Raw genomic sequence first — 12,461 nt, forward strand, 5'->3', positions numbered from 1 at the left:
GGGGTGCGGGGGGATTAGGGGTTAGAGAGGATCTTATTCCACAGCAAAACCTTGGGTTACATACATGATGGATATACATGTAATCAGTCATTGAATTTCTGATTATAGTCTCGGCTTGCTACGGACGGAGAGACACAGGCCATACACAGGTAATTTTTAGTGTCCAACTGTTTCATCGTAATGTTATATGAATTACCTGATCTCCTTTTAAGAAAATGTGTCTATATTTTTTTTCGGAATTATATAACATTTTTCGGTAATTAGGTTTATAGCTCTGGGTATAAACCTTTTACAGTAGCACTTTGACAGTATTCTGTTTTCTATCCTGTAGTTCATCCTACTTAGAGCAGATGCAAGCATCAGCAGAGTTACCTCCCATGGAACTGAGAAATTTGCAGCATAGCTTCAATTCAATCTACATGTGTCCGGTAAGACTAAAATATCAATATTCGATCATTCCCTGCAGTTTTCCTGAATTATTCTTAAATCAAGCTGAAAAAACATGTAAAAAGTTTATGAATTTGTATTTGAAAATAACTGAATTAGGAAACAAATATGATCAGAATATTGATATCTCATTGTTATAGAGCTGTGAGCAGTAATGAATGATTTCGTTTATTCAACAAACTTATTTGTTATGACTTACAACTGGTCAAGGAACAACAAATTAACCATTGTAAAAGATGAATAAAAAACCTGTTAACATAACTATGCAAATTTTCTTGAAAGGAAACAACTTTTTGTGATCTCATTATTTACAATCCCTGTTTACCCCAACCCACCAAAAGTTGCATACCATAGAAAAGAAGATGAATATCTGGTTATTTATGCAGGTTGGAATTTTCTCTAGACATGTGCAGGAACTTAATTTCTAAGGTGCTTTAGCACAGAGATGGGACACTCGGCATATAAAGTGTCAGATAACCAAATGGCCATGGATAGGCTTTATTATTGCTGCTCGTTTTTATGCTTGTCATATTATTTAGTGTATTATATATTTGCAATCATGTAATTGACCCTCAAAATTGCGAGGATATCATCCCTATGGAAATATCCTACTAAATGGTACTTTCATTTTACTAATCGCTCTTCCCTGTGTCCAGGAGAGCAATGTGTGTGCCAGAATGGCGGCGGGGTGTGTCCTAAGTGTTACAGAAGCTGTACTGTCAGGCCAGGCCAAAAGTGGGGTCGCTGTCGTCAGGTAGGCACAGTTGTTAAAAAAAGTTCTAGTTATATTAAGATAAAAAATATAACACATCTTTAACTGGGGACAAAAAAAAGTCATTTCAAAGTTCATAAGCAATACTTTTTAAGAAGAATTTTAGACAGTTTAGGTGAAATTTGACACATTTTGGTTATCTTTCTAAGGCCTCCTGGTCACCATGCAGAATGTACCAAAGCAATGGGGTTCTGCTTCTTCAACAGCGTGGCCATTGCTGCCAAGTATGCTCAAAACAAATTTGGATTAAAACGGTAAGAATTGTTGATTTTGTTATTCTTCAACTTTTCCTAGATTTCAAATATGTACTGTGCACAAATTAGATTTCATAATATTCCTACATTTGTATTAGGGTTAAAATTTGGCAGAATGATAAACATTTTCAGCCTCATATAAATCTCTCTAACACCGAATAATATGTCACTACATTTAACAGCATTACTTCACATTTTAAGTGTACTGCACTTACCCTAGGGTACTGTAATATTTAGAGAGTAGCTAGGTTCACTACATTAAAAGCAATCATTTAGATGTATTGTTCATCTTGCATCAGCCATTAAAGCATTTTTGTCAGCAACGATTACTGTATAACGGGAAACTTTCGCTCAGTCAAACTTAAGCCGTGCACTGTTAAAATCTGTACCTGTCGAGGGTTAATTTTACCTTTCACAAACACATACTTTATATAACGTATATATGTTGTGTAATGATACTTGCTGTCATGATCAATTCGCCATATTTAAGGAAGGCGAAAGTTAAACTGCGGTGAATATTTCTCAGTATACAGTATGTAAATATTTAAGTCTGGTTGTGAAATTAACTTCAATTATTTAAATTTAAAACAGTTGTTAGTGATGATCTATGGAGTTTAAATTCTATGAAAGATTGTTGATAAGTTATATCACATAATGTTATTGTGGAAATTATGTTTATTTTCTCAAACTTTACAGGGTATTGATTCTCGACTGGGATGTTCACCATGGTAACGGAACACAACACAGCTTTTATGATGATCCAAGGTAACCAGTTGTGAATTTCACAGAATAATAAAATAATGATAATTGGAACATATACTTGTTGTACTTAATGTGTCACATGTAATATGAATATCGATAAAAAAGATAAATGTTCACAGATTGTGGTAATATACTGTAAATGTATATATTCTAGCAGTAGCCATATTTTAGCGGTTTTTGCGGTTTAATTATTACGCGAAATTATGAATGCGTTAATTGGAGTTCTTGTATATTGTTTTTCTATTGCATATTTCAATATTTAATCATCAATGCGCTTATCTATTTAAATTTTAAAATGTGCTAAAGTTAGAGTGCACTAAAATAAGTATGTTGACAGTATATTAACCAACATCATTTTGTCAAGTTACCTTATTCAGGAAAATAAATACAATTATTCAGAAGGAAACATATGCAATCTAGATTTTAGATTTGATGAAAAATTAATTCAGAAAATAAAATGTTATGATACAGTTAATAAAACTGTATAAAGCAGTATAAATCAACCTACACATAGACCTGTAAAACCTGTCGAATCTGACCCCTGAATATCTGGACAGCCTTTCATATCCATGATAATAATGATGTATTCCCATCTGTAACATATATACGTTACTACCAGATGATACCTGTGTTTTCTGACACCCTGTCTTGTACAAACAATTTGCTGGATCCCACAGGGTTTTGGATTAAAAAGGTTTTACTGTCAGTAAAAAAATGACATTTTAACTTCCCCTTTTCAAATTTTTCATGAAAAATTACTTTTCATCTTTATTTACCAATTAATTTTGTTTTGAAGATAGCAAAAACCAGTAAGATTTAAAAATTATATGAAAACAGAAGAAAACATGATCATACAAATGGCTAATTGGAATATATGTGTAATATTCTCTCAAAACATTTATTTGAAAAATTCATTTCAAGAACAGCCAACCAATAACTTAGCCTTAATCATTGTAGCCCTCTAGTGGTAGATACTCGTGTTATTTTGACCCCCGGGATTAACTGATGCATTATACCAGTCTGTTTATATTACAGCATCCTCTTCATTAGCTTGCACCGTTTTGACCATGGAAGTTTCTATCCGACCTCCACAGATGGAAATCACAACATGACAGGATCTGGGGCCGGAAAGGGATTTAATGTCAACATTCCTTTCAATGAGGTAATAGTTATGTACCATGCTTGCTTTCAGTGGCGCTTGAATTTAAAAACTGGTTTTGTACTGGAGGGCTAAAATTGGGGTCAACATGAGTAAATAAATATCTTCCACTGGAGGGCTACCCTTCATTATAACAGTGTTTGAGGTTCAGTCACAAGTTGTTGCCCTTGAAATGAACTTTTCAGGTACATTAACTTTTTTCTTCTGTTGTTTTCATATAATTTAAAAATATTATTGGTTTTTGCTTTCTTTTCAAATGAAATTAATCGGTAAATAGAGATGAAAGTAATTTGTAATGAAAAATTTGAATTAGGAAAATTGACAATGTATTTTTTTATTACAAAAGGGTCCCAAAGGTGATGCAGAGTACAAAGCTGCCTTTCAACAAATTGTGATGCCTATTGCTTATGAGGTAAGTTTTATTATACATATTCTTATGGGGTAAGCCTATTGCCTATAGCTATGAGGTAGGCTTTATTTAAAGCAGTTTGAATTCTGTATCAGTAGATTCACAGCATAGCGAAATCGACATGGATTTGTGGACAACTCGTACACATTTTACACCTTTGTGGACATATTAGTACTGGTCATTTGTCTGATGAAGATGACAGAGAACAAACTGTACTAGTCATCGAAATGTTACATAGAAACACTTTTTGGTTGTGTTACAAGAATCTTTTCGTAATACATGTGGTCTTCATTTATTAAGAAATTGAAAAGTTGACAAAGTTCTTTTTCACACTTTCATGTTATATTTTTTTCAATTCTTTCTCCAAACATATCCATGACCCAGATAATGGTAAGGATAATATAACAAACAAAAATAACAATGGTGGTGAACAATATCCTGAATTCTAGGAAAGGTTACCTCCCTTCCCACATTGATATTTCCACATGACACCAGTAAAACACATATCTCACATCAGGACTCTAGGTTTTGTTCATATCTACCATCCATAAAATTTATTTAACAATTTAAATAGAGACAGGAAGGTCAGCCATAGATGAAAGTTATTTATCTAAGAGTCTTATAGCTAGGGTCCAGCAGATTATTTTGATATCCTGCCCGATTCAAATAATAATCAAGATCCCATTTCTTCTCATTTGTGTCAGACTAGACAGGTTTCATAGTAGAATGGTTCAGTACACCCAGGTAACCATTACAGTTAGGTTGCTACTTGAAACAAATGGTAATCTAAAGATTGATTTTATGTGAAGTTTTATTGTAATAATTTTGAACTGGTTAGAATCATTGAACAAAATGTCATCTAAAATAACCGATAATTGTTAGACTTGTTTAGTGTTATAACCTTTGACCCTACAGTTTTCTACAGTTAAGATTTGTTTAGTGTAAAGTGTTATAACCTTTGACCCTACTGTTAAGACTTGTTTAGTGTACAGTGTTATAACCTTTGACCCTACAGTTTGCCCCGGAGCTCGTTTTGGTGTCGGCTGGGTTTGATGCTGCTCTAGGTGACCCGTTGGTAAGACTTTAATTATTACTATGTTCCTGGAGTTGTTTTTATGTGTTGAATGAATTTCTTATTTGGTCTCGGAAATGCGTTGCTGTTACGGCAGTTTTCCGCTATTTTAGCCAACTAAATTCAACTTAGAAGGTACCTTTTAGGTAATACATTTACCTACTATACTGTAGCCCTATGATGTTTTGGCTAAAAAGAAAACCTTTCCTCTTGAAAAACATTTTCTTGCTCCATTTATATGTTAACCCTTAATCCAATATAAGATGTCTTTTCAAAAATTAAAAAAATATGATTTTTTTCACGTATCTAAGATACGATGTACATTCTTTTACATAAATTACATAAGCCTACTGAATTTTGGGTGTCAGCGTATTTGCTGGAGCATATAAAAACTTAGATGTGTCGATGTAAAATTGTCGTTGTGTTCATACCAGAGAAAGTTGAATTGGATTTGCATGTTCTCTGAAAAGAGGAAATTCACAGGAAAAGCTGACACCTGAGTGGAAAATTGATTTCTTAAAAGTCACAAAAGAAATACAAAAGAAAAATTCAAATTGGCCAACTTATCTGAATTTCATATATATATATTTATATATGTGACTTTGGCCTGAATGATAAGTCAGTATCAGAGCCTGTAACTTCGATAATGCTTACCTAGTTATATACATCTGTGATCATGTGTAAACCTGTAGCCTGTAATTAAGACCTGTGATATCACGTTAACCTGTTATCTGTAATTAAGACCTGTGATATTACGTTAACCTGTTATCTGTAATTAAGACCTGTGATATCACGTTAACCTGTTATCTGTAATTAAGACCTGTGATATCACGTTAACCTGTAATGTGTAATGTGTAATTAAGACCTGTGATCATATGTACATGTAATCTGTAATTAACACATATGATCATGTATACCTGTAATATGTAATTAACACCTGTGATCTGATGTAACTGTAATATGATATTAACACATATGATCATGTATACCTGTTATATGTAATTATAAAAATACCTGTTTTGAATGTAATGATCTTCTGTAATCATGTTTACTTGTAATAAGTATTTAACACCTTTGCACATGTAAGTCACAAAGGTGTTACTTACTATTTACAACCCTGTAACTCAACACCTGTTTTTTAGGGGGGATACCACATCACACCTGCTGGGTATGGTCACATGACCCACATGCTTTCCTCACTGGCCAATGGGAGAGTGGTACTTGCCTTGGAGGTAAGATGTACATATTTAAAAAAGTATTTTCTCTAAATTTCTGCTGCATCCATATAACTAAACTTAATGGTTATTCAGAATATGGTAATTCTGAATTCAGATTCACTCTGAAAAAAACACCTGTAAGTGGAAGTTTATTTTAAAATCTATACTCATCCTGATTAAAATACATAGACATTGCAATTTGCTCAGCGGATTTGTTCAACATTGGTTTTATGTTTAATGCTCTGTACTAAAGAAAATGCAGACCTACATTACCATAGGTTTGTTTTGCTGGTGAAGAGATACTGTTACATATACAGACATTGCCAGCTGCTACTGATGTTAATTCTGACAGCTTATAACCGATGTCATTAACATTGTCCCTGACTTCTCTGTCTCCCTGGTACTTCGGTCCTGACTAATGACGACCATTTATGGGACATCCTCACATTTCATTGACACACATTTGGATCGTCCAACTGTCTGGCCATGCCTTTGTATGGCTCCTGTCTTTGGTATCCCATTCCTTGAAGTACACTGACTCTTTTCCACCATATAGGGTATTCTGAACACTTCACCGCGGGGGGAGGGGGGGCTGTGGATTCTACATCTGCTATCCTTACTTTCTTTACATTTTTAGCAAATTATCTCAACTCACAATATTCGTATCATTTAGTTTGGCCCCTGAAAGTTCCTAGTTCTTTTCCTCCTTTATCAGTAGAGCACTGCTCTATCAATTAAACCCAATTATATATAGTTCTCCTTTCAGCCCAACAGTTTCTCTAATGTACCTGCAGGTTTTTGACTCTATATATACATAATTTGCATTTGACAGGGTGGCTACAATTTGTCGTCGATATCTAACAGTATGGCGACCTGTACCTCTGTCCTGCTCGGTGACCCGTGTCCATATCTACCTTACGTTCAACCTCAGGAAAGGTACGCTTTTACTTTATTTTATATGCAAATTTAGTGAAATTCTTCGAAACTGGATGTTCGCATTTCCAGTGTTCATGTTTTTCTTTGAATAAAACTAATCAAACAGATAGAAGAAAAGAAGAGAAAAGATCGAAGTGACATAGAACTCATGAAGATGGTATGATGGTGGGCACCAAAATGCAAGATCCCTCTGGGATCTCGTGTGTGATACATCAATGTTTTTGTTTGATTTATCTTGTCTCAATGCTTTTTCCTGATTTAACTGATTTCAGTGCTTTTGTATGATTTTGGTTATTTTTGTCTGATTTCCAATGTTTCAGTGCTGTAAAGGGTATCAACAATACTTTGGACTCTCACAAACAGTTCTGGAAGTGTCTCAAATTTAGAGGTAAGGTATACCATTAAATGGTGATATCACACGTATTACTTCATCGCTTGATCTGTTCAACTTATTTACACTTTATGAAAATCAACAAAATATGACCAGCACATTACATGCTATCTGAAACAATGAATAAATATTCTCTTGTATAGGTGTACCTGTATAAACTAAAATACAACTGAGGCAGTTCTTTATGTTTATCTAGAATCAATCCCAGATCTCAGGTGCAAAGAAGGAGAGGGGTATGTACAAGTGTTTCCTTGTATTAATCATATGCTTGTAAATTCTCTACATTAACTTAATGTTGGCAGGAAAATCAAAGATAGAAATGTTACCAAATATGAAAATGAAATCAAATGTTTTTACTGTGGCCTTTGGTCTGCGGCTTGAAGTGTTTCTGCGAAACCTGATGAAATGCCAGTAGTGAAATTTACGGGAGGGGGTTTAACATGAATCCATTAAATGGTTAAAAACTGTCTGATGATGGGCTGGATATCTTACAGAAGTCACATTCAAAAGCTGAGGAATGTTGTCATTACTGCTAGCTATTGTAAAAGAGGTAATCTATTGTATTGGCATGCTGTAACGTTATAGCAGCTGATTTCAAATGTGCCACTAGTAGAAATGATGGATTTTTTTCATGACTCAAAGGAATTATATTTGATTGAGATTTTGTTTCACATTTGTATCTATTTTGTATGATTTGACTGTCTAGGTAACTGTCCGAGTGTCGATGTATTGCCTTGATTCTTCAACCATTTAATAGCTTGCCTGACATACATATAGTCACACATACATTGTAGTTTTGTTATATGATGGAGTGATCTGTCAAATTGGCATAAATTGTGATATATTTTTAATGTCACAACTTTCTATTATCATTCCACAATGAAGGTTTTTTGTGGATAAGGTGACGACAGGGGTTAATCTGACTAGACACGAATACATAGCAGTAAAATGTTTATGATTATGGCAAGATGACTGTTATTTTGTTACCAATGAGGCATCATTCAAGACAATGACAGCTTGGTATTCTGATCGGCTGTGAGGTCTAGATGGTTTACAGCATTTGAACCATTTTGTACTGATAGGTGCAGGTTTGACTCCTGATATATATCATGGCCACTCATACCTGATAGTTTATTTTGGAGCAGCTCTTGGTAAAATATCATTGATTTTCCACATTATATAAGTGTGATATGTTTGGATGTGTCATATAAACAATGAGCAGCTGGAAAGAGATCCTTAGGAAACAGCCAGTGTTCTAAACAAACGCCGAAATAGGCATCAGCTACCTGCAATGTGACATATATAACTAATATTTGTTCTTCCAAATTCTTCAAATAAGTTATAGTTACTGGTATTTTTATCCTCCGCTCAACGAGTTGGTGGCGGATATAGAAACGGGGTCAGTCCGTCCGTCCATGCACCTGGTTAAGAAGAATTGCTCTTCCCTATATATTGCCTACTTAGTAACAAGTGCTATGTTGATTATACTTGCATCAATTGTGTATCTAGGGTTGTTCTACTGAATGCATATTGCGGATGCTGATTTTGACCTGTATTTTACGCTTCATTGACTTAAATTAATTAAGAAGAATTGCTCTCATCTAAATCCTGCCTACTACAAGTGTTATGTTGATTATACTTGCATCAATTGTGTATCTAGGGTTGCTCTACTGAATGCATATTGAGAATGCTGATGTTGACCTATATTTTAAGCTTCATGTTTTTAATGACTTTTGCACTGTTAGCGTGGGGATATCGATGACAGCGTCTTCTTGTCCTTTGTTTGATTAAGGTGATTGTTTGGGAGCTGATTAAGGTGATTATTTGGGAGCTGATTAAGGTGATTATTTGGGCACCGATTCAGGTGATTATTTGGGAGCTGATTAAGGTGATTATTTGGGAGCTGATTAAGGTGATTATTTGGGAGCTGATTAAGGTGATTATTTGGGAGCTGATTAAGGTGATTATTTGGGAGCTGATGTTTTTTAAGAAAAATCACATAGATTGAAATTATGTCCGGGATGCTTAATTGATACTGCTAAAATATCTCTATGAATTAATTTGATTAAATGTTAAAAATATACAAGCAGCACCTGGTGCATCTAATAGATAATAGATCTTCTGTTAGTTATGTGTCCGGTGGGAAAAATCGTTTGATCTTACCTTGATGGAAGAAGTGATATAACAACTGTCGCTTTCGGCAAATTGTAATATCAACACTCACAATGTTGTCTGGACTATTAAACACCTGATCCAATTTAAAATGACAGGAAAGATTTCCTACTTACATTCCTCAGCAGAGACAACCATATAAATTTGAAGTAATATCTCATTTGAATTGTGTATTTTTTGTTGAAGACATTTTTCATTTCAGAATATTTCATTGTATAGGTCTATAAGTGGAAATGTACAGCCTTATATAAAAATATAGAAGTATTAATATGAAATTATATTAGATGTTAATGAATCACCAATTGTTATACGTATACGGAAGAGCATGAGGGTCATGCAGAAAAAATAAATCCTTTTTTTTGTGTAACTATCTGGAAATTTTGACTAACTAATGAAATTTCTAGATAATAACTCAAAATTTTGACTTACCAACTCAAACACTCGAGATGATAGCTTGAAACTTCAACTTAACAAATTGACAATTAACATTGAAGACTTTCAAACATTGAAACTTCTACTTAGTGTAATGGAGCCCTTTAACGCCAGACAATATAGCTTGTTCAGTGAAATTTGGTACTAAATGAGTATCTTATGTTTCCTACTCTTTTTGCAGCAAGTTTAACAGAAATGTTCCAAAGTCTAATTTTGTTTAGAACATTGATGTTTCAATAACATTTCAAGCCATAATACAGTTTCACTAGACACTTTAAAGAAATGTCTAAAAGGGACTGTCACAGAACAAAGAGTGATCTACTAACCTAGATCTAAAGACACGTCTTAAAGGGACTGTCACAGAACAAAGAGTGATCTACTAACCTAGATCTGAAGACATTCATTCATATCTTTATTCCTCCAAACATGAAGAGTTATATGAAATACATATTTTAAATACACAATAGATATAAGAAAAGTAATACAGTTACAAAATAATGTATATTGACTGAAAAAATAAGCTGATTGAATGATGCAAACTTACATTTAACGATTGCATAGCCTTCAACCAGTATAATACAAAAAGGTTATTTACAGGAACACATGTATTATTGGAAGGTAAGAGCAGAGGCTTTCTCTGCAAAATTGCAACAGTATCGTACAAAAGACAAGAAAAGATCGTCGTCTTCTCCAAAAATATCTCGAAAAAGATCAGGAGGAGAGCCAAGAAACGTTGCTATTTGAATATCCCGACTCGCCTGGTCCAGAGCAACGTAAGCATGAACAGGGTAGTCGTTGACAATTTTGGAGAAGATGTTATCGCATAAAGCTAACACTTCTTCGCCAGAGCAGTCCAAGATACAATGTGCAACTGCATCGGCTACAAGCACATTGCATTGTGCACATGCTAATTCACACTCTGGAGAAATAATCCAGAGCTTTGCAACATTAGCGCATGTTCTACAAAAGTAGGGAAAACGTTTAGATAAATTAAAGACCAAATGGTCGAAGGACAGATATCATATTGCAGATACCTAAATCTAGAAAAGTCTCTGCTCGAGGTGTATTGAGGTAAGGCCTAACATACTGAGAGCAATATCTGATCGTGTGCGACGGGGAAAACTTTAAATGAGCTTTGCACATAAGTGATGTACAGTTTCAATACGAGACAAATCAGTTTCTGTTAGAGAAAACCAAAGTTCACAGCCAAAGAGGCTTCTAGGCAAAACAATAGACTTATATAACTTTGCACCTGTCATTTGATTGATCCCAGTACCAAAAAGGTTACAATGGAGTAGGGCAAAACATTGACTACGTAGCTTGTTAACAATCTCATTGATGTCTGGACAGCCAGGTTTGAATTTGTTTAAGAAGTTGCCGACGTGTTTTGTCCCAACAGCCTCTGAGACAACTTCATTGCTGAGAGACCAGCTCCGAATCGTCTTTGAGAAAGCATTTTTACCTTCATTAAAGACAATCACAACAGACTTAGACACATTGTATATGAATCTCCATTGACAGCTGTAAGTGTAGCAGATATCCATGAGACTATCACAGAACAAAGAGTGACCTACTAACCTAGATTTGAAGACACATATTGAAGGGACTTTAACAGAACAAAGAGTGACCTACTAACCTAGATTTGAAGACATGTCGTGAAGGGACTTTCACAGAACAAAGAGTGACCTACTAACCTAGATCTAAAGACACGTCTTAAAGGGACTATCACAGAACAAAGAGTGACCTACTAACCTAGATCTGAAGACACATCTTAAAGGGATTTTCACAGAACAAAGATTGACCTACTAACCTAGATTTGAAGACATGTCTTGAAGGGACTATCACAGAACAAAGCATGACCTACTAACCTAGATTTAAAGACACGACTTGAAGGGACTATCACGGAACAAAGAGTGACCTACTAACCTAGATTTAAAGACATGACTTGTAGGGACTTTCACAGAACAAAGAGTGACCTACTAACTTAGATTTAAAGACATGTCTGGAAGGCACTGTCACAAAACAATGTGACACTCCTTATCTGTGTAAAGTTACTCTTGAGCTAAAGTACAAATAAAACTTTGTCTTTATTTAATGGTATTTTGAGTACATTGTGCATTGTTACATGTTTGGGATGTCAGTGTTTAGTTTGTACATTTTTTGTCAATAACATACAGGGGCGCATTAGAACCTATACCTTAAACTTTCCTAATATTAACGGAGTACTTTTATATACCTTGTGACTGATTGGACTTCTTGGGGAACTTTGAATAGAGAAAAAAGGAAATAAAACAAAGGAAAAGACAAAGACTGCATCATGCATGTGTAAAAAGGTGGGGAAAGCTTCCAGTATTAGTGGTCACTGGATTAATGAGGCTAAATTGTATGTAAAAAAACACCTGAAAGGAAGATCATGGAAAATGTAGGATGTCACTCAG

The 12,461-nt window shown here is 34.6% G+C and overlaps 1 protein-coding gene across 2 annotated transcripts in view; it reads left to right on the forward strand.

The window, feature by feature from the left end:
* LOC110453222 (histone deacetylase 6-like) overlaps positions 1-12,461 on the forward strand; it is a 185,181-nt gene that overhangs the window by 55,676 nt on the left and 117,044 nt on the right. For both annotated transcript variants that reach the window (XM_021502081.1, XM_021502082.1), the window contains exons 20-31: positions 109-149; positions 332-428; positions 1,104-1,201; positions 1,369-1,473; positions 2,170-2,238; positions 3,271-3,397; positions 3,741-3,806; positions 4,819-4,878; positions 6,018-6,107; positions 6,925-7,028; positions 7,349-7,416; positions 7,616-7,652. In XM_021502081.1, coding sequence (XP_021357756.1) covers positions 109-149; positions 332-428; positions 1,104-1,201; positions 1,369-1,473; positions 2,170-2,238; positions 3,271-3,397; positions 3,741-3,806; positions 4,819-4,878; positions 6,018-6,107; positions 6,925-7,028; positions 7,349-7,416; positions 7,616-7,652 — 962 coding nt within the window. The remainder of the gene's footprint in view (positions 1-108; positions 150-331; positions 429-1,103; positions 1,202-1,368; positions 1,474-2,169; positions 2,239-3,270; positions 3,398-3,740; positions 3,807-4,818; positions 4,879-6,017; positions 6,108-6,924; positions 7,029-7,348; positions 7,417-7,615; positions 7,653-12,461) is intronic.

This window comes from Mizuhopecten yessoensis, unplaced genomic scaffold (assembly GCF_002113885.1).
Source record: "Mizuhopecten yessoensis strain PY_sf001 unplaced genomic scaffold, ASM211388v2 scaffold7201, whole genome shotgun sequence".
In the NCBI taxonomy this organism is placed as follows: Eukaryota; Metazoa; Mollusca; class Bivalvia; order Pectinida; family Pectinidae; genus Mizuhopecten; species Mizuhopecten yessoensis.